A 26,451-nucleotide genomic window follows, 5' to 3' on the forward strand; every position below is an offset into this window, starting at 1 on the left:
ACTTGCATCCAATCCCACATTGTATCGATTGAAAGTAAAAGCTTTGGTACGGTTTCCTTGCGACTGACCTGTTGATTCCGATGGTTCCTTGACGATGGTGGGCAGCGGTGCCGCTGGCTGCAACACCGCAACCGGCGCAAAGTCGTCCAGCGTCAATCCGGTAACCTGGGAGCTCAGTAGCGGATTCTTTATCACAGGTGGTTTCCGTGACGTGTCACTTTTTCCACCCGTTGGAGGAGCGTTGGAGGCCATCGAAGGTACTGCTGCTTAGTGCTCCCTTTTGGGCGCTGCAAATTCGTCCGTGTGTTTAGTGGTTCGCACGTTCACAGTGTTGCTCTTGTACCGTTTCCGCAGATCTTGAGATAACTGATCGAGTACAGTGATTTGGCAGTGAGGTTCAATTGCCGCTGTGAAGTAGATTTGCGTAACTACACGGTTTGCTTGCTGTATTCCAGGACTTTTCTTCGGACAATTCTTTCAGACGGTACACACTTTCAGTAAAAAATGTATCTCCAAAACACTTTCTCCAAACACACACACACACTCCCGAGCTGCCCGAACCGGATTGATCGAGCGTTGTTGCGAATGCCGATGATTTTAATGACGACGATGATGATGAGGTGTATCCGGAGTAACAACAATGATCGCAGGTAGGTAGAAACAAACAACAAAACACACGCGTTACACGGATGGGAAGCACTGTAAATGTAGCCTTAGCTGCCAGTAAAATACTGCAAGGACGTACTTGTAGCACACGGCAAGGCCAACAATTGCAAAACACACACAAAACGGCACAATTTTTATTTATTTCCCGTCGCTTTGCTGCGATCCGCAGACTTTCCACATACACCAGATGACGAACGTCAACTCGTCTGACGCTGTCAAATGGCTGGTTTTGGTTGCGTACGTACCGAGTTTGACAGCCAACGAACGCAGCCTCTTTATGCAGTCGGACATGGATTGATGCATTTTAAATTTCTATTTTACTAATTTCTTCACAATTTTTTGTTTTTACTCGCTCCTTAAATCCGATGCTTTCAGTTAGACTGTTTTCGCTTTTTTGGTACACTTTTTTCGGGTCGGCTTGTTTCGCTGCTCGCTGGTTGGACCGGTGGGACAATACGCCGAAAAAGTATGCATTCGTCCGTAGACAACGGAGTATCCTGCGACCGGAGACATACCTTCAGATCGTTCCACCTGCGAGCTGTATGAGAAATGTGCAGCTTATCCAGTAACTGTGCCGAGAGTCCCGGCACGATCGGTTGCATAACGATCCCCGTTTGGCGGAGTACTTCCATTGTGATGGAAAGAATGGTGTTCAGCTTGGCATGATCGGCTGGATCATCACTTTTCTTCAGTTTCCAGGGTGCGGTGGTTTCGAAAAAGTTGTTTGCCGTGTGCAGAAGATGGACGACAGTATCCACAACGAGATAAAAGTTGAAGTTTCTATAATGGTTTAGCGTTTTGTCTGAAATGGAAAAAGCGGGAATTTGTTTTTATCTGCAAACATCCATACAGATAACGGTTTTTGCGCTCACCTGGCATTTCTTCCAGTGCTTCCAGCATCCGTTTTGTGGCATCCACTGCTTTCAACGCTTCAAAAGCGTCCTTATCTATCGCTGGGAATACGGATGCCGCATTAAGAGCTTTCCCACAACACCGTGACAGCAGGTTACCAAGCGTATCGGCCAGCTCCGAGTTTAATACTCGCAGAATCTTTGTGTCGCTGTAATCTACGGACGAGGAACGGTAAGTATTTGTAAGGAACAAGATCAACTATCTACACTTACTTCCATCGCTGTGTGCCACCCCTTCGCGGAGTAAAAAGTATCGCAGGCCTTCGTGGGTATACAGTTCCGCACGTTCATTTGGATCCACCACGTTCTGCTTACTTTTAGACATTTTCTGATTATCAACGGTCCAGTACGAATGGACCAGCAGTTGCCGGGGTGGTTCCAAGTTTGCCGCCATCAGGAAGGCAGGCCAATAGATGCCATGAAATTTAAGAATATCTTTCCCCAACACCTGCACAGTTGGGGGCCAACGGGTTTGAAAGTTTTCCCGCGGATACCCTGCCACCGTTAGATAGTTTACCAGCGCATCAAGCCACACGTACACCGATTGTGATGGATCCGACGGTACGGGAATACCCCACGACACACGACTCATTGGCCGCGAGATGGATATATCTGGCAGTGGCTCTTCCAAGTATTGTAGCAATATACGGCTAAATTTGTCCGGCTGTATGCGACGACCTTCCAAACCCTTTACCCAATGCCTGACCTCTTCCTGATAGCGACCCAAGCGAAACATGTAGTTTTGTTCCTCCGTCCACTCGACCGGATGCCCTGACTCGAGGGAACATTTTTCGCCCCGCTCATTTTCCTTCAGCTGGCTGTCGGTAAGGAACGTCTCGTCCGGCACACAGTACCATCCAGAATAGCTTGCCGAATAGATACTGTCGGAAGCGGCCAACGATCGCCAAAAGGCATGCACCGCCTGACGGTGATCCGTGTCGGTGGTTCGGATGAACCGCGTGTAGTCGATTTTAAATCTCGCAAACAGTTCGCGATACTTGGACGCAATAGCATTGCAATAATCCTCCGTCGAGGTGGAATGCTTAATCGCGGCTTGCTGAATCTTCAACCCATGCTCATCGGTTCCGGTGCTAAGAAAACATGCGCCAGATTCTGTGCCGCTGGTGATTTGATTAAAGCGATGAATTGCATCGGCAATCACAGATGAATAGAGATGGCCAATGTGAGGCGCTGGATGGTAACGAAAGCACGAATTAACATTAATCCACAGCTGCAGTTATCTCGGAAAGGGATTAAAAGTGGAGTGGCCATTGTTTACCCGCATTCACGTAGAATATTGGAGTGGTTACGAACGAGTGCTGCACTTGGGAAGAGAACCGTCTTGAGAAAATCCACCTCGTTACCATTTTGCCGTGTTGATAGTTTATTAAACTAACGCTGCACAACTTTCAAAGATTCGCCGTTAACAGCACCGCAATGCCATGGAACAGTGGTGTTTAGTGAAAAACTTTATCGAAAGCCGGCTTTATTTATTCTGCCGTTCAACACGTTCACGAACAACAACATTCGCACAGCTGATCGTGTTTTGACACACGAGACAAACATACCCACCATCTTCTATCGCATTCACACAACGCACCACTGTCAACAAACAGCTGTCAAATTGACAGCAGAAAAAGGGATGGTGAAAAATCGACATTAGCGAAGCGAAAACAAATCCCCCAGCTCAGAAGGAAAGTTTCTTCAAAGATTTAGCCATTTCCAGGCGGGCAACAAACATGTCGCTCCCCAGCATCATGCTGACCGTGGTGTTGGTGGTTTCGTTTGCTGTGCTTATTGTACCGCTGCAAGGTAATTACCATCTCACACATCAAATGCAAGTCCCCCGTTTGCGCTGGTAAACAATGTTCTTCACCGTCCACCCTCCCCCAGGACAACTGCACAAAAACCTCAAATACTACGAGACACTCCACGCGAAGGATCTTTCGCATCGGATTGAAAAACGTGGCACCAAGCACAGCACCCACCCGTTCAACACGATAAAGGAGGTGGAGTTTAAGGTGTTGGGCCGTAAGTTTCGCCTGATTCTGCACCCACACGCATCGGTACTGCACAGCAACTTCCGGGCCTACTCCGTCGATGGCAACGGGAGTGAATCGATTGTCCATCTCGATCGGAGCAATTTTTTCAAGGGCCGTGTGTTTGGCGAAATGGAATCGCATGTGAACGCGCACATCGACGACGGTGTGATGACTGCGTCGGTCGTACTGCCGGACGAAACGTACCACATCGAGCCGTCGTGGCGCCATTTGCCGCACCTGAGCGATAAGCACATGATCGCTTACCGTACGTCGGACATCAAGTTTAGCTGGGATCAGGTGGACGCCATCTCGGGCGATCTCGGCGTGCCCCGGACGTGTGGTTACGTCAAGGAGGGGCTAGAGCTGGAAGGACAACCGGACGACGGTGACGAGGCCGCAGACGGCGGACAAGCCTTTGCGGATGGTGGTGTGGATGCGTACGAAAACGACAATGATCCAACGCCGGAAACGGTATGGCATGCGGAAGACTCTCAAGACGCCCGGAAATCACGCCGCAAACGGCAGGCCGACCAGTACGAGTACACCCCGACCAAAACTCGGTGCCCGTTGCTGCTCGTAGCCGACTATCGGTTCTTCCAGGAGATGGGCGGAAGCAACACTAAAACGACCATCAATTACTTGGTACGTGCTCCTCCTCCTACGGGTTCCTTCGGTTCCCCGTTCGTTGTGCCCTTCAGTAATCGCTTTTTGCCTTTTTACCAGATAAGCCTCATCGATCGGGTGCACAAAATTTACAACGACACCATCTGGCAGGACCGGTCGGATCAGGAAGGATTTAAGGGGATGGGGTTCGTCATCAAAAAGATCGTGGTGCATTCCGAACCGACGCGGGTTCGGGGCGGTGAGGCCCACTACAATATGGTGCGTGAAAAGTGGGACGTTCGAAATCTGCTCGAGGTAAGATCGTGGAGGGTACTGCATGGACACTTGAGACCATGCTAACCATACTAACAAACATTGATCTAAAATCTTTCTAACATGCTGCCTCTTGAAATGGGTTTGGAAACTATTATTATATTATTTGTATTGCGCTAAAAAAAAAAAAAAAAACGACCACCAAATCGTAGGTATTTTCCCGGGAGTACAGTCACAAGGATTTTTGCTTGGCACATCTGTTTACAGATCTAAAGTTTGAGGGAGGAATTTTGGGCCTAGCGTACGTGGGCTCTCCGCGCCGCAATTCCGTCGGCGGCATCTGCACTCCAGGTCTAACCACGCTTACCAATTGCCATGAAATGATTCTAATAATTGCGTTGCATTTAAATTGAACTGCAAATTTGCTAAAACCCCTCCTACCCTTCTTTTCGACAGAATACTTCAAAAATGGCTACACGCTGTACCTGAACTCTGGCCTGAGCAGTTCCCGCAATCACTACGGGCAGCGCGTTATTACGCGCGAAGCGGATCTTGTAACGGCGCACGAGTTCGGCCACAACTGGGGCTCGGAGCACGATCCCGACATTCCGGAGTGTTCACCGAGCGCGTCCCAGGGCGGCAGCTTCCTGATGTACACCTACTCGGTCAGCGGGTACGACGTTAACAATAAGAAGTTTTCACCCTGCTCGCTCCGTTCGATCCGCAAGGTGCTGCAAGCGAAGTCGGGCCGTTGCTTTTCCGAGCCGGAAGAATCGTTCTGCGGCAATCTGCGCGTCGAGGGCGACGAGCAGTGCGATGCCGGGCTGCTCGGCACGGAAGATAACGATGCGTGCTGCGACAAGAACTGCAAGCTGCGCCGCAATCAGGGAGCGGTGTGCAGTGACAAGAATTCGCCGTGCTGCCAGAACTGCCAGTACATGATGGCGGGCGTGAAGTGCCGGGAGGCACAGTACGCCACCTGCGAGCAGGAGGCACGCTGCACCGGCAATCATGCCGAATGTCCGAAGAGCCCACCGATGAGCGATGGCACGATGTGCCAGGAGCGGGGCCAGTGCCGCAACGGGAAGTGTGTGCCGTACTGTGAGACGCAGGGCCTGCAGAGCTGCATGTGTGACATCATCGCGGATGCCTGCAAACGGTGCTGCCGGCAGAGCATCAACGAAACGTGCTTCCCGGTCGAACCGCCCGACGTGCTGCCGGATGGGACGCCCTGCATACAGGGCTTCTGCAACAAGGGGATGTGCGAGAAAACGATCCAGGACGTGGTGGAGCGGTTCTGGGACATTATCGAGGAGATTAACATTAACAAGGTGTTGCGGTTCTTGCGCGACAACATTGTCAGTAAGTGTCAGGCCCCGTAGCCCGGTGGAATTGGATGGCTTCAAACGTTCCGTTTGCTTTGCAGTGGCGGTAGTGATGCTGACGGCACTGTTTTGGATCCCGGTCAGCTGCGTGATTGCGTACTTCGATCGCAAGAAGAGGAAAGAGGACTGGAAGGAGTACGAGTGGAGCCAGAAGCTGGATCTCATTCACCCGAGCGATCGCAGACGGGTCATTCACATCCGGTAAGAGGCAGCAGTAGCATTCAATTCAAAGCCAGTCCCAAACATTAACTGACGCCCCCGGTGTTTTGGTTCGTTACAGAGTTCCGAGACAGAAAATTACCGTTGCCAGAATGTGAATCCCCCGCCGGTAATCGATCGGTGGGCATGATTGAATTGGGTTTGGGGGAATTTCTTTCTTCTTTTCGTACCTATTCACAAGCAAGAAATGGTCTCCTTCCCTATCAGTTCCATTAGCACAACTGTGTAAACGTACGTAACGCTCGATAAAAGAGGAATCGGTAATGCAATCTTTATCACCATTCGAGTAAATAGAAACGTTCGGAAAACAAACGCTCACAAACGCTCGTTCGTTTAGAGGTCAATTTCATTCTTCACTCCCATTCCCATTCCCTTATCCTCCAAACAACCTACTTTGCTTCCGGCACGTCCTGCGTGTACCGCCACTTTCCGTCCGGCTGCTGCCGTTTGCCCCGCCTCTTTGCCTCCGTTCGACCCACCTCACGCAACGCCTGCCGTCGCTCTTTGCGCGTCCCATTATCCTCGGCCAGCTGGGTGAAGTAGCGCTCGCGGAAGTTTTCCACCACCGTGTCGGGCATTTCGAATGCATCGAAGTCGGACTCGTTGTCGGAGATCTTCTCGTACGTTAGCAATCGCCGGGAGCTGTACCCCGACAGTGGCTGCTCGGAATTCGCCACCAGCTGGAGGCACTTGTGGCGGGGAAGCACATCCGCTTCAAGATCCTTCCTGCGGATGACGGACGCAAGCGGCATTAGATGGAAGCAGAAGGAAACCCAACGCCGCAACTGCTTCTTACCTCAACATCGGGAACCAACAAACGAGCCGCCCACCGAGCTTCAAATATCGGGCGGAAAATTGTAGCAAATCCTGGTACATCTGGCACAGCTGGTACGGTGAGGTGGAGGGATAGTGTACCGCATCTTCCGTCATGGCGGTCGCTCTTCGCTGCGTCTTAAACTCGATCCTTTCCGTTGCCTCGCGTATGCCGTAGGGAGCTGCCAGGGGAGGGGGGGTTTGCAAACACACACACACACACACACACATCAATTAGACATTGACGCTCGAGAGTAGATCCCACTTTCCCCTCCCCCACCCCAAAACGCTACTTACGATCCGTGATAATACTGTCAAAGACCATGCCGCCTGCCCAAATGCTGCGCGAAAAGTCGGCTATGAGCACATCGACAAACAGCCCACCGCAACCGTACTGCTGCAGATTGGCGTAGATGCTTTCATCCTCCGCCCGGACCTTCTGATTCACGCGCGTCGGTTTCGATTTGCCGTGCACGATCATGTAATCGATGTCGGCCCCGATCACGTACGCACCAAACTTGGCCGCAGCAACCAGCAGCGAACCGGAGCCGGCAAACGGATCCAGCACCAAATCACCGCCACGCACCAGCCCCTGATTCGCCATCAGCAGTGACAGCTGCGGATCCATCGAGGTGTTTCCGATGAACTTTCGATTTTTCAGCGATATTTCATTGATCATGTCACGCTTGCCGTCCGCCACCCAGCGCCCGAACAGCACGTCGTGCGGCCGTTCCGGCACGTTCATCGGGTCCAATCCCCAAAACTCAACGTACCAGTAGTGCACGTCCGGCGTTTGCAGATTAACGGGCCCTTCTGCCGGCAGGTACTGCATCGTTTCGATTTTCGCCACCTTTTCCTTCAGGCTAAAGTGCTTGTTAAACGTTTCCACCGTTACCTTGAACGAATTGTTCGCACCGAAATAGGGCGCCAACGCTGGGCGGTGCGTTTCGATGTGCGCACGCAGTGTCTCGTGAAAGTGCGCCAAACCCTGGCCGGAATGTGCCCACAGCTCGAATATGCAGCGCAGCGACATGGAACGGGACGCGAGCTTGCGGGCTGCCTCGTCGTTCTGCATTTCCACCACCCAAAACGGTCGCTCCGGGTTGTGGTTGGCCGGCGTGCTCATTGGAATGTTCCACAGCCGCAGCAGGGAAGCGATTTCCTGTGACGAACAACGAAGCGGGTCAGTGTGCGGTACTGGGGTAGATGGTGGTTGTAAGCTTATCCTATTATTTACCGCCTGCCGGAAGTCTACGTGCTCCTGGGCGAACCAAAGCACATATTTCTTCATCGTACCGCCCGTCATCTTTCCGTACCGAGATCTAGTAGCGCTGCACGAACAGCCACATGCGTTCCGATTCCACGGCAACTGACTGACGTTTCTCATCGCGCAAAACGTAAACAATAACAAACCGCTCTCTTCCTTGCGGTGACATTCCCTTGGTTATTTTATTATCATCATTTGGAATATTGGAGTTTCAGGATGGAAAATTACCTTTCCTGTTTGGTTGTCTTCCCGGTGCCGTCCTATGCCCGATTAACCTGTATGTGAAATTTGCACGACGGCATGGTCTGCACTTCGGCCGTGACCGTGCTTGTGATGCCCAGGTTTGCCAACCCGCCTCGCACCAATCCGCAGGTGAACGCTACGAACTGAAATTGGACCCGCGGAACACAACAAGGAGGCAAGAAACAGTTGATCGGTTCTGTTGCTGCACCGCTACCTTTACCATTTTACCTTCGGAGCGTGCTCCAGATACTGTGAGCCGGACGAGAGCCGGGTGAGAAAGCGAAACGCATTGTCCTGTAGCACGTACACCCCCTGATGGTTGGTGCGCAAGTTGTCGATCTGTTTGCGGTAGATTGAGCTCCAAAAATCGGTACAGATAAACTTCATCGTATCCAGCTCATCCTTGAACCGGGGCCATTCGCGCGTTAACCGCTCGATTATTCTGTACCCGGTAGTGAACCCGATGTACTCCAGCGTCGAAAGATCATTTTCCTGCGAAGCGAATGGAAAACGGGGCAACCGCCGATGAGTATTGATGCAGCCCAGGCTGAAGAGTAGCTAACCGCCAGTAGCCACTTACCTTACTGTTTTCTTTCGTTAAGGTGTAGTTTACTATTTCCGAGTGCAAGAATTCAAAAATTGCTTCCTCAGCCATCGGGAAGGTGTATCTTCACGCCCGCTAGCCTGGATGCGTACAACGAGCGAGGCGAAGAATGGTCGGGCACTATCAACAATAGGCCCAAGTAGCGCGACTTCTAACGGTGCGTTTACACGTATAGCATTCCCAACTAGCATTTCTACAAGGAGTTACGTGCGTTTGGCGTAACTGCCCGTTTTCATTCAGCGTCAGAATGTTTATTCATGTGAAGAAAGAACAATGGAAAATAAATATCACGCTACCGTTTATCTTTTGGACTTCTGAAGATTTACAATGGCGTTTTATTCTTTTCCCCACTCAAAGTATCCATGTAGTCGAGGGTAGGTGAGAACTTTGGAAACATGAGTCTGAGTCTACTTGCTAAAAGTTTGAATCATATAATTAACCGATATGCACTAAAGTCCAAATCTGACGAATATCTCTGAGCTGCGTTTGAGCGCCACGATGTTCAGAAGCAGTTTCATACAGTTTAACTCGTCCAGTGGCCAGATGATGAGCAGTGGGCTCCAAATTGAGAGCGAATAAAGGATTTGATGGGTTTTAGGTTAGCACCAGCACCCTCTTGCGTGCGGGTAAGGTTTCAAGCGATCAATCCGGCTACCAATCGAATGTTCGAGTTCGATCCTGATTCTAAATGGTCCTGATCACAAATGAAATGGAAGAAAAATGTTTGGATTTTTTCAACTTGATAACGCTCCATATAGTTGGCTCGCGGCGGTGTGCTTGTATGCAGCGCAATTGATGTTACAATGTGTAGCTTGCTAGTACTTGGCTGTGGTTTGGAAAAGGTTGCTACCGACGATTCGGAGAAGAAAAATAGCGTTATTTTAAACCTGCTAAAACAAAAAGCATCGTTGTGATCGAATTTCTCTCACGGCAGGAGGCACATAAATAATCAAGTAAAATAAATCCTGCCATTAGACATCTACAACCTCCGTTGTAATAATAGAGAAGATAAGCTACTATAATCATAGACCAGCATCAGCAAATTGACTCGCACACGCAAACCGTGACTGTTGAAGGTGGTGTGTATAGAGGTAGTATGACATCACCCGTACTATACTGTAAACCGCCATCGTATCATACAGTTTCGGAACGTTTTTAAAACGTAGAATATAGTGTAGAAAACAGCATTAAAGGATATTTGCTGTTAAAAGGCTTAATGCCTCCCGTTTGCTTTGTTTTTTTTTTCGCCTTCGTGCTACTCGATGTGCACAATGTATGTGTTGTACAGTCCTTTACCCCGAATTCTGTCACATGTTCAAATCCATTGATCTCCGAATCTGCGAATGTTGAGAACCGCGGGATAAGGACTGCGCGCTCTATGGCTACTCGATTGGTTTACAGTTTAACGACAATGTAAGGATTGCCGGTTGCTGTTCATCAGAGCAAGCGCTAATGTAAACAACTGATGCTCGACGTCCATTATCGGTTTCTCTTGCTTAACGGATGATTCATAAACATAACGTGATCGAAACGGCCTGTAAATTCAAAACCTCGCAAGATTCGTTTGACTGTCCGCGTCACCAAAATAGCTGACACGGCAGGAAGGGTGATGCTGAAGCTACAATTACATCCCAGCAAGCTTGCGGTGGCGCGAATTCAACCTCGCAGCAATGACGGCCACTCAGTATGCGTTGACTAGTGCAAGCGTATGGAAGCCATCTCGGGGACGGACGGACAATCGCTTCCTGCAACATGACGCACGCCGAAGCCGACGAGGATTTTGCACGGATGGTACGCGAACACTGGTCCTACCAGCTGGTGCGCGAACTAGCGGACAAACGGTTGCATTTGAACAGTACCGCACAATCAATCGCAATTCGGGATTTACATCCCAAAGCTCGCCACCATTTTCTAGTGCTGCCGAGAAAAGCTATAGACACATTGCATGAGGTAAGTGCCGTCGTCGCCATTGCCGTTGTAGTAGGCCGTGACAATATTAGAACCGCAATTCTAACCGGGCACCGTACGTGCTTTTTTCCACTATCGCAACGGGTTGCATCGCATCAGCTCACCATCGAAGATGTGGAACTCTTAGAGGATATGTATCAGCTGGGTGTACGCGTAATTCGAGCCATGGGTCTCAGTGTGGAACAGTTCAACTTTGGGTACCATCTCAAGCCACACATGAAAAGGTTACATTTGCATGTAATTTCGAATGATTTCGATTCGCCCAGCCTGAAGCGGCGCCACCATTGGACCATTTTCAATTCGGAAATATTCCGCACGCATGAGGGTAAGCGACGTAGACAGAAAAAGGCCCAAAAACGATGCATCTAAAAATTACAAAATATATCGTTACATTGCTGCTTTTCTTTTAGCGGTGCTGCTAGAACTGAAGCAGCATGGCTACATTCAGGAACGACCGGACGCATACATTCGAGCATTACGCGAAGGTCCGCTAAGGTGCAATGTGTGCACCTTTAAGGCGGAGCATCTGCACGTAATGAAAAATCACATCACCATGCACCTGAACCATGGTTAGAGGGGGGAGGGGGGCTTCTGATCTCAGAAACTCTAGCAGTAGCATCCCGAGTGATCCGATGCAATCTAAACAGGTTGACAAAAGGCAACAGTTTTGAATTTCGATTTAAAATAAACTATTATAAGCTGTTTCTATTAAATAAAATAAAATAAACTATTATAAGATCCCATACAGAAGAAGAAGAGATTATATGCTGTTTTTTTTACACATAACACACTTTTACATGTATTTCACTTGTTAGCAAGCAAGTTACGAAGCGTACGAGTTGAACCTTTGTTTTTAAAGGAACCTTTTACTCCTGTAAAGCGCCATTTCCCGGATGCTACTACACTTATTACGCACATGAATTAATGGCGGCAACCTTACCTACGACAGTTGGCTCGAAATTCGTTCCATGTTCGTCGAGTACACTGAGTGTGAGGAAATGAGGTTCCGGTCTTGCAGCGCTCGGTACAGCTCGAAGGCGTTGATTTTCCGGCTCACGGTAGGATATCTGGAAAAGGGGAGGTTAACAGATTAGTTGCCGCTCGTTCGCCCCACCCAGTCCGCCTAGCTTGCATGCGAAACCTACAGCTGTTCGCAGCTTGCCAGAAACGTAGAATCTGTCGGAGGCGTTTTCACGTAACACATAATCTCCCTGTCCAGCTCCATCGGTTCATCGTCGATTTTGCTCTTCGTGACCGTGTTGCGTACGACCGTCTGATTCGTCCCGTGGCCCACGTCGTAGTAGAACGTGCCGTTCGCAGTCACGCGGCAATGCTTCCGGTTCATGATGACGGCGGACAGGATGTTTTTCAGCAACACCTGCACCGAGCTGACGATCAGCTCGACCGCCGCATCATCGGCACTGGCGAGCCCATGCTCCCAGGCGCCGACAAGCAACCGGCCCAGCACCAGCCCATTGTCGGGCAGAAACAGTTCCTGTGCGGCATAGCGCAACGTCGGATGTGTGCCCATGCCGCACTGGGCCGCTGAAGCATGTTCCGTGTCCGGGGCGGCCGGTTCTCGCGGTATATAGTCGTACGGTGAGATCGGTTCGAAGGTGGACCGATCCGACGAGGACTTAGACGATCGTTTACGTTTCTTGCTGCTGCGTCCGTCGTGTTGCTGCATCGAGGCCAGGCAGCTGTAGCCCGTGCCATCGCCTACCGTACCGTACGCACCGGAACCCGCGCCCATCTGCGTACCATCGTAATGGATCGTGGTGGTCTGCGGTACCGAAACGGCGTCAATTTTGTTCAGAATGGCCAACAGAAAGCGGTTGTGCAGGTGGAGCTGGCTCGTGCTGAACAGCTTGCGGCACTCGAGATCAAACTCTTCCTTCGAGTGTTTCTTGCGAAACCAAAGCTTCATGTTGGCCAGGTACATCGTCCATTTGTCGCCCAGCGCACCGATCAGCGCCTGTTTGGCGCTGTCCACTTCGTTGTTTTCCGTGTCGGTGCTCATTTTAATGCATCGTTGGTGTATGGTTTCGCACAACTTTATCCCACTGCGGAGCGTTTGTTTACAAACTGATGCGATTCGCAAAGCCGCAACTGTCAAACGATGGCAAAGCCGCGACTACACGACGGGTGCGTATGCTTTGCAAAGGTAAACATACGCGGAGCCTTACAACCTCGCTCCAAAATAATCCTCGCTTTTGTAAGGTTTGCAAATGCCGTTTCCATGGTTACAAGAAATTTTAAAATCGTGCAGTGCGCGATCGGTTGCCGAAAACGAAAGAAGCTTAGCTTAGATTAAACCATTTAGATAATGGGCTTGTTGAAGTTTCACTACATTTTTTATTGGGTTTCAATCAAACATAATACAATTCATACTTGATTTGAGGAAACGAAACATATTTAAGACCATCTTGGCATTCGACTACGGTCAGCGTGTTTATTGTTTTCTCTTTAAACTTTGAAGTGCACTAGAGTGACCGTTTGTGAATATGCTCCTAACAGCTTACATCCTTACAACATGCAGCAATTACCGTTGCCGTAATGCGGTATTGAATAATAAACCTACAATTTTAAAAATGCATTCTTTCACGTTTCACTGCTGTTGATGTATATTTTTCACTATTTTAGATATTTCTGTAAGGATCACTTTAACCGTACGCGTTCTATACACTGTCACTTTCCATACCAATTTTCTAAAACAAAAGCTATAACACACATTTACATTCGACGGAAAACAAACAGAAAACATTCACACACACATACACACACACACAAAGGAAAACTGTTAGTTACACCGGTCTGCTAACCGACTTATTCTACAGCAAGACATGGAACACATAGCATGGAACAAACAGGCAGCTAGGTAGTACTAGTGTAATGGCACCAGGGATCCTCTCTCGTCCTTCCTACACAGTTACAGTTCAGCAGCCCAAAACAGATTATTAGCGTACCAGCTTGGTGTGGTTAGCGTGGGCAAAAGCGCAATCCACCCAACCAACCCCAGCACGTAAAAGCCGACGAAAAGATACTTTTTCCGGTGCGGTTGCGATTGGACCTCCTGCACGTCGGGAAAGCCCATATGGTTGCAGAACGCATGCACCACAAACGGTGCGACAAAGTGCCCCGACCGCACAAACAGATGGGCCGAGTAGATGCCAAAGATGGTGGTGTAGAAAAATTGAAAGAACGACACTATCAGCACTTCCCGCAGCGGACGCCCATTCTGCAGCCGCTCCTTGATGTGGTGCAGGTGGGCCAGCCCGAACAGTAGCGGCGTTATCAGCATCGCGATCGATGGTCGAAACGTTTGCAGCAGCAAGGGCAGCATGCAGGCACGAAAGGTGAACTCTTCCGAAAGGGGCGCAACTAGATGATTCCGTAACCAGACCAAATTGCGCACAGCATTCATCCAGTACATCGGTTCGGAGTAGATGCGCCAAATGCCGTTTGATAGCTGCACGCTTAGCGGACCAAGAAACAGAACCATCGTGAGCAGCAGCGGTACGAACGTGGCGGTAAACAATCCTTCCTGCCGGAACCCCATGATCTGCCACACGGTGTAGCGCTGGAACACGTCCTTACTGGTAAGGGTTAGCACGAAAAATGGGGCTACGAGCATTACCACAAATACGCTGAAAAATCGCCGCTTTATGGTTGAAGGATGGTCACTAAAATGGGATGATTACGGTGGACATATATAGAGTTGGTCTCTTCCTGGGGACATGCTGGTCCCGCGTATGGAGGCGCGGAAGTACTTTTTTTTGCTTTTTGTAACGTAGCACCATAATCTTACCGATCGTGCTTCGAGTTCCACACGTACAGGCTGGCGACATAAATTATGGATATCACAAAACAGGCACCAACCGATACGAGCGGCGATAGGTAGGCAGCGCCGCCCGCATCACCACCAACCGCCGGATGCTGTTCCGTCGTCATCTCGTTTGCCATACCGGCAGACCAGACTCTCATGAACAGATCCAAACGCTGCAAAACAGGCACCAGCTGTTCCACCTTGGCATCCGTATGGCAAGCGTGCGGAGAGATATCACAGCAGTATGGACGTGCTGGTGCAGGAATGCAGGAGAGGAAACCGCCCCAAAAATAGTTGAACAATACTCGTTCGATCCGCTGGCGTGCGGAAGGAAAATGTGTACGCACATACGCAAATATGCTGTACACAATGCAGAAATGAAGAAAACAAACAATAATAAACGCAGCGCAACGCAAACTGTCAACACAATACAATAGCACCAGCTGGCAGCGCGGCCTGTTGAGGGTTAGTTCAGCAATTCAGCGGAAAAAGGTTATCAAAACAGCAGCAATTTAGCTGAAGCTTCGTAGTTTCGCTCAGCATTATTAGACTAACGAAATAAAATTTTGGCAAATTTTTAGGAAATCCGTTTTTATATTGCATTCCTTTAATTTCCCTTCATCTTCGCGACATACACACACACACACACAGCCATACAAGTACTGCTGAATGCTGAATATGCAACTGACAGATGGTGGCGCAACTGCCGTCAGCAAACAACACTGCGTTTTTTTTGTTATCAAAATGTACATTCTCTTTTTGTTATGAAAATTCCGTATGTTCAGATAGAAAGTTTTGTCGTAGAACGATGGTGAAAAACGTGTCGCTGTAAGTTAATGTGATAATGTGGTGACGAGGCACCGGGTGCAACACAGTGCAGGATCCCGCAGCCAGGGCGCTGCTGTGCTTGTGGCAAGGCAAGCAAGTGAAAATCGGTTCCACCACAGGGAGGGAAAGAAAAAGCGATTTTACCCTTTCGATCGATCGTGTGAAAAGTGGCATAAAACGATGGCCTACTCGAACAACGTGGGCGACATTGTGAACCTGAATGTTGGTGGTACGAGATTTTCCACATCCCGGCAAACCCTAACATGGGTACCGGATACCTTCTTTACCTCGCTGCTGAATGGACGCATATCGAGGTGAGTTGGGGCAGGTTCGGTAGTGTGTGTAAAAGGCAGCAAATCACCCGATGCCACTAATGCTTCCCCCCTTCCGTGCACAGCTTGCGAGATGAAACGGACGCTATTTTCATCGACCGTGATCCGAAGCTGTTCAGCCTGGTGCTGAACTACCTGCGGACGAAGGAAATAGACATCAAATCTGTCGACATCCGGGTGCTGCGCCATGAGGCCGAGTTTTACAACATTGCTCCACTCATCAAACGGCTTATGCTGTGCGAAGAGATGGACCAGTCGAGCTGTGGCGATGTGCTGTTCTACGGCTACCTTCCCGCACCAAGTAAGTTGCGTTTCGGGTCATCCTGTCCGGGCTTGGTAACAGTAGCCGATACGTTTTGCTTCTTGGCAGATATTCCTATACAAGAAATTCCCCTTGGATCGTCGGGCTCGTCGGGCAGCTCGATCAGTGCAGGAACTGTGACCACCGGCTCGTTCAATTCGGCTAGCTCCTCCATTCAGAACAAATCGGAACCCGTACCGGGTCCTTCGAACAGTCAGCAGCACAGGCAGCAGCAGCAGCAGCAGCAGCCGACACAGATGACAAATCCGGCAAACCCAACAGGCCCGCCACATAATACCACAGCGGCCGCCACTGCTCCCGTTGGGCTAAACCAAACCAATGCTCGTCCCGGATCGATGGTACGCGTGCCGGAGCTCTCGCAGGGTGCACCACCCGGCCCATCGAGCAGCAGCGGCGGCGGCGGCGGCGGTGGTATTGTCGTTGTTGGCAGCGGAAGTGGAACCGGTGGAAGCGTCGGAGTCAACGGGGCAGCATCGTCTGGGGCTGGAGGTGGCAGCGGTGGTAGCACCTCATCCCGGCACGCGGGCCACTCGCGCAACTCGTCGTGGGATTTGCGCGTCTCGTACAGTGGCAATGGCCAGCGTGGCAACTCCCAGTGGATGCCAGGCCATTCCCGCACAGCCTCCCTCGACATGATGCGCCACTCGCGCAACTCGTCCGTCGATCTGAACAAGTACATACGCAACGAGGTGGGGCTGCTGTTCGGACCGGGCACAACCGGCACCGGGTGGGCCGATCCGATGCGGGTGCAGATCATTAAGGCGCACCACAACTGGATCTCGGTCGCGTACGCCCATTTCGTGACGTGCTACCGGTTGAAGGATTATTCCGGCTGGCAGCAGATCTTCATCTCACCGTACATCGAAACGACGATCGAGCGGATCGCGATCAATGCGAAGATGAATTTGGCCACGTCCGCGGGCGAACAGTCACACAGTAAGATGGTAGCAATCTCGTACGGCAGCCAGATCCGGCTGTGGGGAATCTCGGAGGATGGCAGCAAGGCCGAGGTCGGCACGTTCAATTTGCACGTGCGCGTCGAGTATCTGTTCTTCATCGGCAGCCAGCTGGTGGCGCTTTCTTCGTCGGGCAAGATTGGCGTTTGGCACGCGATGACCCAGCACTGGCAGATACAGGACCTTGTCCCGATACTGTCCTTCGATACGGCCGGTTCGTTCCTGCTGTTGGGGTGTAACAATGGCTCGATCTACTACATCGGTAAGTGTGTGTGTGTGTGTGTGTGTGTGTGTGTGTGTGTGTGTGTGTGTGTGTGTGTGTGTGTGTGTGTACGTCTGTGTCTGGGCGTACCCTTTTTTCGCTCGCGGTGCGAACTGTTACAATTCCGTGTTTTGCAGATATGCAGAAATTTCCACTGCGCATGAAGGACAACGATTTGCTGGTGACGGAACTGTACAAAGATCCTTCGAACGATCACATCACCGCCATTTCGGTGTACCTAACGCCGAAAACGACAAGTAAGTGCTCGATCAAACAACTCTTCTCCTGTGTGTCTCTCCTTTCCGGTTCTGTAGAGTGCAAAACATCATCCTCCCAAGCACGCAAACGTTCGTGTCCGTTTTGTAGCGCGCTCCCTTAGTTTTTTCTTCCGTTCGAACACCTCGACCACGCTGTAATTTGAAGCACACGCACACACGCACACACACACGCCATGTAATATGCACGATCACGCACAATGAAAACACTACCGCCGGCCAATACCACACCAAAACCACCGCCAAATCAAGCACACGAAAATCACATTCCACGCCCTGCCCACATGAAACTCACCCTTTCAGTGATCTCAAAAGATCCTTGGCAACGGGTCATGGCGTACTACTATTCAATATTGCTCATTCCGTTTGAAAACATTGCACGGACTTTGCGTCCAGTTCAAGCACACAGCTGATACACCTCGCTGCAGCTCATGGAAGATGTTCCGATTGCATGCCGAATCCATTTCCGCACATTCAACATTTTGCTTCTCATCAGACCGGTGATGGCCATTTTCGTTTCACAAGCAACTTTTATCATCCCCTCCCCCCTTGGTTTGATTTAACAAATGTGCTTTGCTTATCCCTTTCTGTCCCTCGTTTTCCACCTAGCGAATCTGTCTTGCCCGTCTTGTTGGAAGCTGCTCGTTGCATAAACCGAATAATGTTTCGCTTGGTTTAGTACAGGGCACAGCAAGCAAAACTAGTTGCTGATACATGTGATCTGATATTCGTTATATATCCGTCACACACACACACAAACAATTCACACTTTCTCTCTCTCTCTCTCTCTCTTCCTTTTCTTTGATTTTCGCCTTCCTATTCTCCGTCCGCGATTTTTGGGGCGCGATTTGCCGTGTTCTGATCAATTTCTTATCGTTTCGGTTTGTGAATGTGCATATGAATGAAAAGCCGCGGATCGTGTGAAGGAAGGTAAACCGTTTTATCCACCGCCGAAAGGCAAAAGGGGCAATACAAAACGCCACCCTGGCCATGGGGCACCATTTTTTTTTTGTGTCGTTTCGCTTTTTGGTTTTGTTCCTTTTTTTCTTTGTGCACTTGCGCGCGCCATTTGTACCGTTTGTATTTATTTAAATCCGTTTGGTTCGGCTTAGTATCGTACATTCCTCAGCTCCTCCATTTCCAACCATCAACCGGCATGCGCGAACGTGTTTGAGTGGTGTTTTTGCGTATTTGTTGCATGGCTGTTAATTGTCGATTGAATCCGTATCATCCGGTGTATTGGTTTTCCTGCGTGGTGGGTGCTTTGGTGGCGGTCCTGAGTGGTCGATTGATTGTAGAGGAATTTCGAACAGGAAATACGATAGGAAAAAATGCGAAAACAATGTGGTATAGACATTTCCCATGGCGGTCCGGTGGCCGAGGCGATATAAAGGCGCCGGTCTTCACACGGCAGGGCCGGGGTTCAAATTTCATCACCAGACCGCCTCCCCGCTCGACGTTGAGCTGGCTACTTTGGCAGGTCAGCGATGGCAGGCCAAGACCTCTCGAGGATGTTGTGCCAAGGAAGAAGAAGACAAAGAAGAGAAGACATTCATAGTTCCGAACTAGTTCAGATTCCGATTCCGGATTCGATCCCGGATCCCGTTCCGTAGCCAAGCCCGGAACCAAGCCATCTCATCAATCGATCATCAATCACTCAAAACATTTAGGCAAAGGTTAGGCTAAAATGAGAATAATTGTTGTAATCGTATCGTATCGTTGTAATCGTATCTGTATCGGATCCGGAACCGGAATCGTATTCAAAATTGGAAACGGTCCCGCATTTGGTCTTCAGACAGGCTAGCCTTCTTCCAGGGTCCGTGCGTTTTCAGTACAACATCTTCTTCCATGGCACTAAACCTTCTAGAGGTCCTCCCTTTTTTTGTCGGACTACAGGTTTATCATCGGTCACTCTGGCGCTAGATATTGCGTACAGATCATGTTCGATGAGAGTTCCACAAAGAGTTTCGCATTTTTTCCTTGCCGATCAAGCTGTTTCTTCTCATCATCATCATCATCACCTCTGTATGTTTCAATCTGTGTGTGTGATTTAAGTTGTTTTCCCCCCACCGCCTTTCTACACGCTCTCTCTCTGTCACGCTTATTCTCGCTCCCCATCCCCATCAAATCGCACGTATTTACGATCGATTTGTGCTCTGTTCCATCAGGCCTGTCGGGAAACTGGATCGAAATCGCGTACGGCACCCGGTCCGGATCGGTTCGCGTCATTGTGCAGCACCCGGAAACGGTCGGGCATGGGCCGCAGCTGTTCCAAACGTTCACCGTGCACCAGAGCCCCGTGACGAAGGTGACGCTGTCGGAGAAATTTTTAATTTCGGTATGCAGCGAGTATAATCACGTGCGCACGTGGCAGGTGCCCCGGTTTCGTGGTATGATCTCCACCCAGCCCGGTTCGACGCCGGAAGCATCCTTTAAGGTAAACATTTCGCCATTTTCGGTGGCCAGTGCTAATCGTTTTTCTATTTTCGTCTGCTAAAATTGTTGCAGATCGTTTCGCTCGAAGCGGTCGACTCGACGTTCAGCTACTCGGCCGGGAACGATTTCGGCCCGTTCGGCGAGCAGGACGATGAGCAGATATTCGTGCAGAAGGTCGTGCCGGATACGGACCAGCTGTACGTGCGGCTCGCTTCCAACGGGGAGCGCATCTGCTTGATACGTTCCGTCGACGGTACCACGATCACCTCGTTCTGTGTGCACGAGTGCGAAGGTTCGCGCATGGGATCGAGACCGCGTCGCTTCATCCTGTCCGGCCACTGCAACGGTGCGATACAGATGTGGGATCTGACGACGGCGCTCGAGATCGCGAAAAGGAAGGATCAACCGAAACGGTCCGCCGGCGGTCCGACGGCCGACGAGCTGATCCGGGAGCTGGACCAGTGTGATCTTAGCAATAGCCACTGCTCGACACCGTGCATGTCACCGTGCCCGTCCGCCTTTTCGGGCAGCATTATTGAGCCGAGCACTGTCGGGCGCTTGAAACCGTTCAATGTGGCATTTCTGAATCAATCGGCTGCCGCGATGGGACTCGGTGGTGGTGGTGGTGGTGGTGGTGGTCCCCAGCCAGTGCCCCCGCCCGGTTCTGCTGCACTCGGGGCTGTGGCCGCTCCGATGCAGCCTCCGCTGGCGGCGGCCGCACACCAACACCAACCTCACCAACCAAACTGATCTCTACTCCGCCGGCCGAGGGACATCTGAGAGTGGTTCCTGTGCTGTTATCTCGAGGTGGAATTTTAGCCCCGTTGTAGCCTCCGCGTGGAAAACTCGGCATTCTTCAATTCATAGGGCTACAATCGTATGTGTTTCTCAGATATACGCAACTTTCTCTCTCCCTCTCTCTCTCTCTCTCTCTCTGATCATGTTTCGAAAGGGCCTGGACTGGAAACATTTATTTTTCTCAAACCGTTGTTTTGCTGCCGTCTTGTTTATTGTGCTGTTCCGGAATGTGTGTAAATTAATTTACGAAAAAAAAGAACATCTTTACTGTAATAGGAAAAACAGCAAACAAAACATCTAACGAGCATATATGGGAATAATATATTTTTGTACAATAAATTTTATCCTGCAATATATATAGCAAGCATCCTACACACACACACACACTATCTACCTACCTTTGCCGTTTGCGTTAGTGATGGGAATAACCACTCAGTAGCGTGCATTAAATCAGAGTGAATGAGTGATAATAGTGTTACATCTTATACTCACTCAGTTTATTCTTAAATAATGATTTAACTCTCCGTGCCGACTAGCCACTCACTCACTGCGTTTTAACTCACTCATGAGTTAAATAACTCATTGGTGATTTAACTCTCCGTGCCGACTAACCACTCACTCACTGCGTTTTAACTCACTCACCTCGTTTTTACTCACTCACCTCGTTTTAACTCACTCACCTCGTTTTTACTCACTCACCTCGTTTTTACTCACTCACCTCGTTTTTACTCACTCACCTCGTTTTTACTCACTCACCTCGTTTTTACTCACTCATCTCGTTTTTACTCACTCACCTCGTTTTTACTCACTCATGTTAGATGACTTAGCCGATAGATTGTTCATAAATAAATTATTTTAAAAGAGACTATGTAAATCTTTCGCTTGTGTGTATGGCCGATCTAAAATGTTCAGCTATACAGCTCGTCAGTTATTATACGATATCGAAGCGATCTTTGGGCAAAACTTTGTTTTTTTTTTTTTTTTTTATTCATAAAGAACGGCCTGGCCGTATTGCTGGCAAAACTTTGTTAATGCATAGCAAAATGTCAATCAAGCAAAAAAATGTTCATGAGCATGAGAAATGAGAAAGATTGGTTGTTAGTAGAACAATCTATTAACATTCTTAACCATTCGTGACCAATGCGATATGCCAATACGACATTTAACTCTCTAGTGAGTAAAAACAAGATGAGTGAGTAAAAATGAGGTGAGTGAGTAAAAACGAGGTGAGTGAGTTAAAACGAGGTGAGTGAGTTAAAACGAAGTAGGTGAGTTAAAACGAGGTGAGTGAGTAAAAACGAGGTGAGTGAGTTAAAACGCAGTGAGTGAGTGGTTAGTCGGCACGGAGAGTTAAATCACCAATGAGTTATTTAACTCATGAGTGAGTTAAAACGCAGTGAGTGAGTGGCTAGTCGGCACAGAGAGTTAAATCATAGGTTAGTTAAAATAACTCTTCGTGATGATTTAAATCATCTAATTCATTGCTAAGACTTAAGTCATTTACTCATTCTGATTCAGTTTGCACATCACTAGTTTGCGTCCGCCGAGCTTCGCGCCAAAAATTCGAAAACTGTTGAATGGTTTAAATTGCGGGCCAGCTGCATCGGTGTCACACCATCGCCGTCCGGTATGCCGCACAGATCCGGGCGGTATTTTAGCAACAGTTGTACGATTGTTAGATTGTCCATCTCCACCGCATAGTGTAACGGTAGCCGGCCGCGACGGTCGGTTTGTGATGGGGAAAATTGAGGCATCTTAAGCAGATATTCAATTTCCGTACGAGCAAAAAAGCTGTTCCTAATTACCCGATGGTGAAGCAACGATCGGCCCTCGTTATCACGCGCACAGGGATCAAATTGGTGCTGATCGATCAACCAGCAGTACAGGTCGGTGTTTAGCGACATATAGAAGCTGATCGTACGGCCCCGTTCATCGCGCACGTTTACATCAAACCCGTCCCCGTCGATCAGTCGCGTAAGGAACGGTCGGTCGGCACCGCCCATGATGGCGTAGTGCAGGGACGTTAGGCCATGCTTGAGCGATTTCGCATAGATATCCGCGCCCGCCGCTAGCAGCATTTCCCGGCACCGCTTGTTACCACTCTGCAACGCGATATGGAGTGGCGTTTCTCCGTCCCCGTCCGTGCGTACATCCACATTGTCGTACTGGGAAAGCAAGAAGCGGAACGTCTCGTCGTCCGGTTCGTCCACGTATCGGATGTAGCAATGGAGCAAAAGCTCACCCGACTCGTACCGACCGTAATCGATCGCCAATCGTTCCAGCTTGGCTCGATCACACGCTACGAGCGATAGGAAATCCTCGACATCCACCTCGACTCCTTCATCCGGTAGCTTGCCGGGGTATTGCTTAATCCACTCAGGGTTTACAGTGGCATTCCGAGCGAGTAACCACTGTACGATCGGCTGATGATCTCCGACGAGCGCTTCCGACAGTGCGCTACATCCGTGCTCGTCACATTCATCCAACCGAGCCTCGAAACCACCGCACGTTTCATACAGATACTGAACCAGCGCCACATTCCCGCTCGCGGCAGCTTGAATGAGCAGATTACTACCATCGTACTGGCACTGTGGATCGAGCCCGTGCTCCTCAATCATACGCTTTACCTTCTCCAGCTCACCTTCCCTGCAAAGCTCAAACATCCGTTTGTAGTCCTTCAGCTGCGAGTTTTGCTGATACCGAGCTCTCAGTGCTTGGAAAGCTTCCGTCGGTTCAAAGTGAAGTCGTTCCACAAGAAATATGGCCATCTCGATACGATCATCCTCGACGGCATTGTCCAGCGCGGTGTTGTCGAAGATGTACCGGTACGGTGGTTCTCTGGCGGGCAAACCTTGCTCCTGCGCCAGGGTCAGCAGACGAAAGACAAGCTCACGATCGTGGAACTGCTCTTCGAACACCGATACGGTGTAGATGGTCTGCTGGTTGATTCGGTAATCGGGCCGCTGGTCTAAAATCCACTCGATTAGTGCCGGACAGTGTTCGGCGATACAGTCGCAGACCACCTGCGCGAGTTCCGACTGCGGCATGGTGTGAAGTTTCGAGTCCTGGTTCGACAGGTTAGCTCCTTGCGCTAGCAGACTGTCAACGAGCGGCCAATCGCTACGATCTACGGCCATCAGGATCGGTGTCCAGCTGTTTAGCTGCGCAGCACACGGCTGGTCGAAGGGAACGTCGGCCGCTAGTAGCGCATCTCCAATTTCCTTTGCATTGTGCACCACATGGAGCAGATTTCGCTGCCAGCAGTCGGCGATTGAGGTTAACGCTTCCGGGGCGCTTTCTCGCACCGCGTCCAGATCATGGTGGAGCACCGCTCTCGCTACCGAGCTGTGTCGGAATGGTAGAAGATCGATTAAATTCTTCCACCCGAGTCGTCGGTACTTTTCAATGTCGATCAACTGTGGATGCTTGGTGAGATATGTTGCTGCCAGCAGCGTTTGCAGCGTTCGATGCATTATAGGGCTGCGCGAGGAACAGTGTTGCGTAGGATCCGTTGAGTCATCGAACATACGCTCGTAGCAAAGCTGCTCAAGATCATCCAATTCCTTACTGTCTCGTGGTGCAATGTGTCTCCACACATACCGTTCCATTGCATCGATCCACCAGCACGATGAGGTGGGTTCCTCATTCACACTTTCCGACAGGGCGCTAAGTACAAACAGGTTGCCGTAATGATCAGGTCCCACGCTTCGACTGTTGCTTGCAACGATACGCTCCGCGATCGATTCCACCGCATCGCTGTTCTGTTTCGTTAGCATCTGGGACAAACATGCTTTCCATTGATCTTCTTCCAGCGTTGGGATGACGTGCTTTATGGCCGAATGCGCACAGGTGGTTGCGACACACGTCCACAGCAGATCATCTCCAACGATCCACACGGTCATCCGCTGGCTTATGCTCTCGTCTATCGAATTCAAAAAGTTAACCAAGGTTTGCGCCATCATGTCCGAACCATTGTCCGCGATTGCGTGATCGATGAGGAGTTCCAGCTGGACGGTGGTAGCTACCATGGCCCGTTCCTCATCGCTCTGTACACCAAACAAGGAGCACAGCTTATCGAGTACCGCTTCATCGGGCTGTTGTAGAACTTTCATCACGTCAGCTGCCTGTAGTAGAACGATCAATTTGAAGGGATTATGGCGCTTCACGCTTTCGGCGTGCCGTTGCAGATGGGTAGTGCTCCCGTCCGTTTCATTCGACACCAGCACGTTCAGCCAGCCCGGTGCCGGTGGTACCGCATCGTACTCGTTCCAGCAGCTGACGGTAAAATGTTTCCCAACCGAGGACTTGGCCGGTCCTCGGCTGCGCAACCAAAACACCATCCCGTAGTCCTGCACGTAAGCTACCTCGTGCACGGTTTGATGATCCGGGAAGGTCGTGCCTTCGAACGGAACACTTTCACTCACCAGGAACCGGATGGCTTGCGTTACGTCTTCGAACCGATCGACACAATCCTTTTTAACGTACCTTCTAATGTCCTCCAATTGCGCTTGCCGTACCAGGAAAAGGCCTTCGGGTGCTTGACGCTCGCCAGGTTTTAGCTGGGACGATAAATCTTCCAGCTTGATACCGTTTACGGGCTTCGGCGTTATTGGGACGGGTGGCTTTTCGGACGATTTGTTCTTTTTCGCCTGGGACGGGATTTGCTGCAGCAGTTCGCGAACTGTTTGTCCATCGTTCCGAAGGGTGATTTCGTACACGTTTTTGCTTATCGCGTCACACTGTTCACGTGCGGCACTTATCAGACACAGGGCGTTGGTTGGCATCAGCGATAAGTCGAACGGATTAAGGTCGCCATTTGTCAACCGTGTAAGCCCAAGGGTTGCTTCGATCGGCGGAACTTCGTTTGCGATGTACAGATAGTGCTGGAGCGAGTATGTTGCTGGTAATTTTAAGCTATCTATCACGCGCTCCAGTTGGTACTGTCGTGCGCTTTTCGATACTGCTTCGAACTGTGCTTTTGTGAGGTGAAATTCTAGCAGGGCGAGCTCCCGTGCACTGCCGTCTCGATCGGAAGTTAGTGCTACCATGTAGTTGCACAGCTGGGGATGAATGTTTTTCCCGTGCACAAGACGTAGGGAAGTGTTTGTATGGGCCGCATTGCTACAGGAATGAAGTAAGGACATCGCTCAAGAAATCAACAATAAACTACAGAAACAGCCTCTCCAGAAGCTAATACTTACCGCGCTAGTATCCACACCGAGAACCTATCGAATGCGTTTCGCAACTCACGTAATTCGCCTGGTGAGCTCATCTTGTTGCCGCCTTGCAGCAAGCTGTGTACTGGATGTGCTGACCAAATGAACGTTACTGAGTGGAGCAGCAACCTGTGTCTCGTTGCTATATGCTTTCGGTGCAATTGATAAACGCAGCTCATTGACAGAATGCAAGCAACAGTAGGCGG

The 26,451-nt window shown here is 50.1% G+C and overlaps 10 protein-coding genes across 13 annotated transcripts in view; 3 read left to right on the forward strand and 7 right to left on the reverse strand.

Moving 5' to 3' along the window:
• LOC118502834 (nascent polypeptide-associated complex subunit alpha, muscle-specific form) overlaps positions 1–591 on the reverse strand; it is a 40,767-nt gene extending 40,176 nt beyond the window's left edge. The window contains exon 1 of the mRNA XM_036035510.1: positions 69–591. Coding sequence (XP_035891403.1) covers positions 69–252 — 184 coding nt within the window. The 5' untranslated portion in view covers positions 253–591. The remainder of the gene's footprint in view (positions 1–68) is intronic.
• A 195-nt stretch (positions 592–786) lies between these two features.
• Positions 787–3,219, reverse strand: LOC118502855 (methionine--tRNA ligase, mitochondrial). The gene is made up of 4 exons (XM_036035560.1): positions 2,857–3,219; positions 1,791–2,768; positions 1,539–1,733; positions 787–1,468 (listed from the first exon to the last, which is right to left on the reverse strand). Exons 1-4 carry the CDS (start codon positions 2,942–2,944, stop codon positions 1,038–1,040), a joined length of 1,692 nt encoding a protein of 563 aa, XP_035891453.1. The 5' UTR covers positions 2,945–3,219; the 3' UTR covers positions 787–1,037.
• LOC118502845 (ADAM 17-like protease) lies at positions 3,210–6,417 on the forward strand. Its single transcript, XM_036035541.1, has 7 exons — positions 3,210–3,389; positions 3,471–4,261; positions 4,343–4,537; positions 4,708–4,846; positions 4,952–5,857; positions 5,922–6,081; positions 6,161–6,417. Exons 1-7 carry the CDS (start codon positions 3,317–3,319, stop codon positions 6,195–6,197), a joined length of 2,301 nt encoding a protein of 766 aa, XP_035891434.1. The 5' UTR covers positions 3,210–3,316; the 3' UTR covers positions 6,198–6,417.
• On the reverse strand, positions 6,346–8,331 carry LOC118502861 (tRNA (guanine(10)-N2)-methyltransferase homolog). The gene is made up of 4 exons (XM_036035569.1): positions 8,150–8,331; positions 7,210–8,074; positions 6,896–7,094; positions 6,346–6,825 (listed from the first exon to the last, which is right to left on the reverse strand). Exons 1-4 carry the CDS (start codon positions 8,297–8,299, stop codon positions 6,489–6,491), a joined length of 1,551 nt encoding a protein of 516 aa, XP_035891462.1. The 5' UTR covers positions 8,300–8,331; the 3' UTR covers positions 6,346–6,488.
• A 1-nt stretch (position 8,332) lies between these two features.
• Positions 8,333–9,163, reverse strand: LOC118502895 (trafficking protein particle complex subunit 6b). The gene is made up of 3 exons (XM_036035616.1): positions 9,003–9,163; positions 8,651–8,914; positions 8,333–8,565 (listed from the first exon to the last, which is right to left on the reverse strand). The coding sequence occupies exons 1-3, from the start codon at positions 9,075–9,077 to the stop codon at positions 8,440–8,442; spliced, it is 465 nt and encodes a 154-aa protein (XP_035891509.1). The 5' UTR covers positions 9,078–9,163; the 3' UTR covers positions 8,333–8,439.
• A 1,167-nt stretch (positions 9,164–10,330) lies between these two features.
• LOC118502892 (aprataxin-like) lies at positions 10,331–11,747 on the forward strand. Its single transcript, XM_036035612.1, has 3 exons — positions 10,331–10,976; positions 11,094–11,319; positions 11,405–11,747. The coding sequence occupies exons 1-3, from the start codon at positions 10,779–10,781 to the stop codon at positions 11,566–11,568; spliced, it is 588 nt and encodes a 195-aa protein (XP_035891505.1). The 5' UTR covers positions 10,331–10,778; the 3' UTR covers positions 11,569–11,747.
• Positions 11,748–11,754: 7 nt separating this feature from the next.
• Positions 11,755–13,198, reverse strand: LOC118502882 (transcriptional adapter 1-like). Its single transcript, XM_036035601.1, has 2 exons — positions 12,140–13,198; positions 11,755–12,061 (listed from the first exon to the last, which is right to left on the reverse strand). The coding sequence occupies exons 1-2, from the start codon at positions 13,012–13,014 to the stop codon at positions 11,935–11,937; spliced, it is 1,002 nt and encodes a 333-aa protein (XP_035891494.1). The 5' UTR covers positions 13,015–13,198; the 3' UTR covers positions 11,755–11,934.
• A 128-nt stretch (positions 13,199–13,326) lies between these two features.
• Positions 13,327–15,268, reverse strand: LOC118502885 (CAAX prenyl protease 2). Its single transcript, XM_036035604.1, has 2 exons — positions 14,803–15,268; positions 13,327–14,677 (listed from the first exon to the last, which is right to left on the reverse strand). Exons 1-2 carry the CDS (start codon positions 14,976–14,978, stop codon positions 13,924–13,926), a joined length of 930 nt encoding a protein of 309 aa, XP_035891497.1. The 5' UTR covers positions 14,979–15,268; the 3' UTR covers positions 13,327–13,923.
• Positions 15,269–15,491: 223 nt separating this feature from the next.
• LOC118502842 (SH3KBP1-binding protein 1) lies at positions 15,492–21,401 on the forward strand. 3 transcript variants are annotated; one of them, XM_036035531.1, is made up of 7 exons: positions 15,492–15,962; positions 16,046–16,281; positions 16,351–17,520; positions 17,658–17,777; positions 18,705–18,725; positions 19,964–20,232; positions 20,304–21,401. In XM_036035531.1, exons 1-7 carry the CDS (start codon positions 15,829–15,831, stop codon positions 20,979–20,981), a joined length of 2,628 nt encoding a protein of 875 aa, XP_035891424.1. In that variant the 5' UTR covers positions 15,492–15,828; the 3' UTR covers positions 20,982–21,401. The 3 variants fall into 3 exon arrangements, with proteins under 3 accessions (XP_035891424.1, XP_035891426.1, XP_035891425.1); XM_036035532.1 differs by lacking the exon at positions 18,705–18,725 and having other exon boundaries at positions 15,493–15,962; XM_036035533.1 differs by lacking the exons at positions 17,658–17,777; positions 18,705–18,725.
• LOC118502837 lies at positions 21,328–26,428 on the reverse strand. Of its 2 annotated transcripts, none has more exons than XM_036035514.1 (3): positions 26,231–26,428; positions 22,571–26,150; positions 21,328–21,443 (listed from the first exon to the last, which is right to left on the reverse strand). In XM_036035514.1, the coding sequence occupies exons 1-3, from the start codon at positions 26,422–26,424 to the stop codon at positions 21,420–21,422; spliced, it is 3,798 nt and encodes a 1,265-aa protein (XP_035891407.1). In that variant the 5' UTR covers positions 26,425–26,428; the 3' UTR covers positions 21,328–21,419. The 2 variants fall into 2 exon arrangements, with proteins under 2 accessions (XP_035891407.1, XP_035891408.1); XM_036035515.1 differs by having other exon boundaries at positions 21,328–21,548; positions 22,480–26,150.
• Between the last annotated feature and the right edge of the window lie 23 nt (positions 26,429–26,451).

This window comes from Anopheles stephensi, chromosome 2 (assembly GCF_013141755.1).
Source record: "Anopheles stephensi strain Indian chromosome 2, UCI_ANSTEP_V1.0, whole genome shotgun sequence".
NCBI lineage: Eukaryota > Metazoa > Arthropoda > Insecta > Diptera > Culicidae > Anopheles > Anopheles stephensi.

What these genes read in the sequence shown, in the direction of transcription:
- LOC118502861 (XM_036035569.1), bottom strand. Translation starts at nt 8,299, where the DNA reads ATGAGAAACGTCAGTCAGTTGCCGTGGAATCGGAACGCATGTGGCTGT. An exon ending in TGACAGTATTATCACGGATC is followed by an intron (nt 7,095 to 7,209) that starts GTAAGTAGCGTT and finishes CTCCCCTGGCAG; the next exon opens with CTCCCTACGGCATACGCGAG. An exon ending in TGTTGGTTCCCGATGTTGAG is followed by an intron (nt 6,826 to 6,895) that starts GTAAGAAGCAGT and finishes CGTCATCCGCAG; the next exon opens with GAAGGATCTTGAAGCGGATG.
- LOC118502842 (XM_036035531.1), top strand. Translation starts at nt 15,829, where the DNA reads ATGGCCTACTCGAACAACGTGGGCGACATTGTGAACCTGAATGTTGGT. An exon ending in CGGCTACCTTCCCGCACCAA is followed by an intron (nt 16,282 to 16,350) that starts GTAAGTTGCGTT and finishes GCTTCTTGGCAG; the next exon opens with ATATTCCTATACAAGAAATT. An exon ending in CGCGGATCGTGTGAAGGAAG is followed by an intron (nt 18,726 to 19,963) that starts GTAAACCGTTTT and finishes CTGTTCCATCAG; the next exon opens with GCCTGTCGGGAAACTGGATC.
- LOC118502837 (XM_036035514.1), bottom strand. Translation starts at nt 26,424, where the DNA reads ATGAGCTGCGTTTATCAATTGCACCGAAAGCATATAGCAACGAGACAC. An exon ending in TCGGTGTGGATACTAGCGCG is followed by an intron (nt 26,151 to 26,230) that starts GTAAGTATTAGC and finishes TCATTCCTGTAG; the next exon opens with CAATGCGGCCCATACAAACA. An exon ending in TTTTGGCGCGAAGCTCGGCG is followed by an intron (nt 21,444 to 22,570) that starts GACGCAAACTAG and finishes ATTCCCATCACT; the next exon opens with AACGCAAACGGCAAAGGTAG.
- LOC118502895 (XM_036035616.1), bottom strand. Translation starts at nt 9,077, where the DNA reads ATGGCTGAGGAAGCAATTTTTGAATTCTTGCACTCGGAAATAGTAAAC. An exon ending in TAACGAAAGAAAACAGTAAG is followed by an intron (nt 8,915 to 9,002) that starts GTAAGTGGCTAC and finishes TTCGCTTCGCAG; the next exon opens with GAAAATGATCTTTCGACGCT. An exon ending in ATCTGGAGCACGCTCCGAAG is followed by an intron (nt 8,566 to 8,650) that starts GTAAAATGGTAA and finishes GTCCAATTTCAG; the next exon opens with TTCGTAGCGTTCACCTGCGG.
- LOC118502855 (XM_036035560.1), bottom strand. Translation starts at nt 2,944, where the DNA reads ATGGTAACGAGGTGGATTTTCTCAAGACGGTTCTCTTCCCAAGTGCAG. An exon ending in AATATTCTACGTGAATGCGG is followed by an intron (nt 2,769 to 2,856) that starts GTAAACAATGGC and finishes GTTACCATCCAG; the next exon opens with CGCCTCACATTGGCCATCTC. An exon ending in AGCACTGGAAGAAATGCCAG is followed by an intron (nt 1,469 to 1,538) that starts GTGAGCGCAAAA and finishes TTTCCATTTCAG; the next exon opens with ACAAAACGCTAAACCATTAT.
- LOC118502885 (XM_036035604.1), bottom strand. Translation starts at nt 14,978, where the DNA reads ATGAGAGTCTGGTCTGCCGGTATGGCAAACGAGATGACGACGGAACAG. An exon ending in TGGAACTCGAAGCACGATCG is followed by an intron (nt 14,678 to 14,802) that starts GTAAGATTATGG and finishes ATCCCATTTTAG; the next exon opens with TGACCATCCTTCAACCATAA.
- LOC118502892 (XM_036035612.1), top strand. Translation starts at nt 10,779, where the DNA reads ATGACGCACGCCGAAGCCGACGAGGATTTTGCACGGATGGTACGCGAA. An exon ending in CTATAGACACATTGCATGAG is followed by an intron (nt 10,977 to 11,093) that starts GTAAGTGCCGTC and finishes GCATCGCATCAG; the next exon opens with CTCACCATCGAAGATGTGGA. An exon ending in AATATTCCGCACGCATGAGG is followed by an intron (nt 11,320 to 11,404) that starts GTAAGCGACGTA and finishes CTTTTCTTTTAG; the next exon opens with CGGTGCTGCTAGAACTGAAG.
- LOC118502882 (XM_036035601.1), bottom strand. Translation starts at nt 13,014, where the DNA reads ATGAGCACCGACACGGAAAACAACGAAGTGGACAGCGCCAAACAGGCG. An exon ending in CTGGCAAGCTGCGAACAGCT is followed by an intron (nt 12,062 to 12,139) that starts GTAGGTTTCGCA and finishes CCCCTTTTCCAG; the next exon opens with ATATCCTACCGTGAGCCGGA.
- LOC118502845 (XM_036035541.1), top strand. Translation starts at nt 3,317, where the DNA reads ATGTCGCTCCCCAGCATCATGCTGACCGTGGTGTTGGTGGTTTCGTTT. An exon ending in CTTGCGCGACAACATTGTCA is followed by an intron (nt 5,858 to 5,921) that starts GTAAGTGTCAGG and finishes TTTGCTTTGCAG; the next exon opens with TGGCGGTAGTGATGCTGACG. An exon ending in AGACGGGTCATTCACATCCG is followed by an intron (nt 6,082 to 6,160) that starts GTAAGAGGCAGC and finishes GGTTCGTTACAG; the next exon opens with AGTTCCGAGACAGAAAATTA.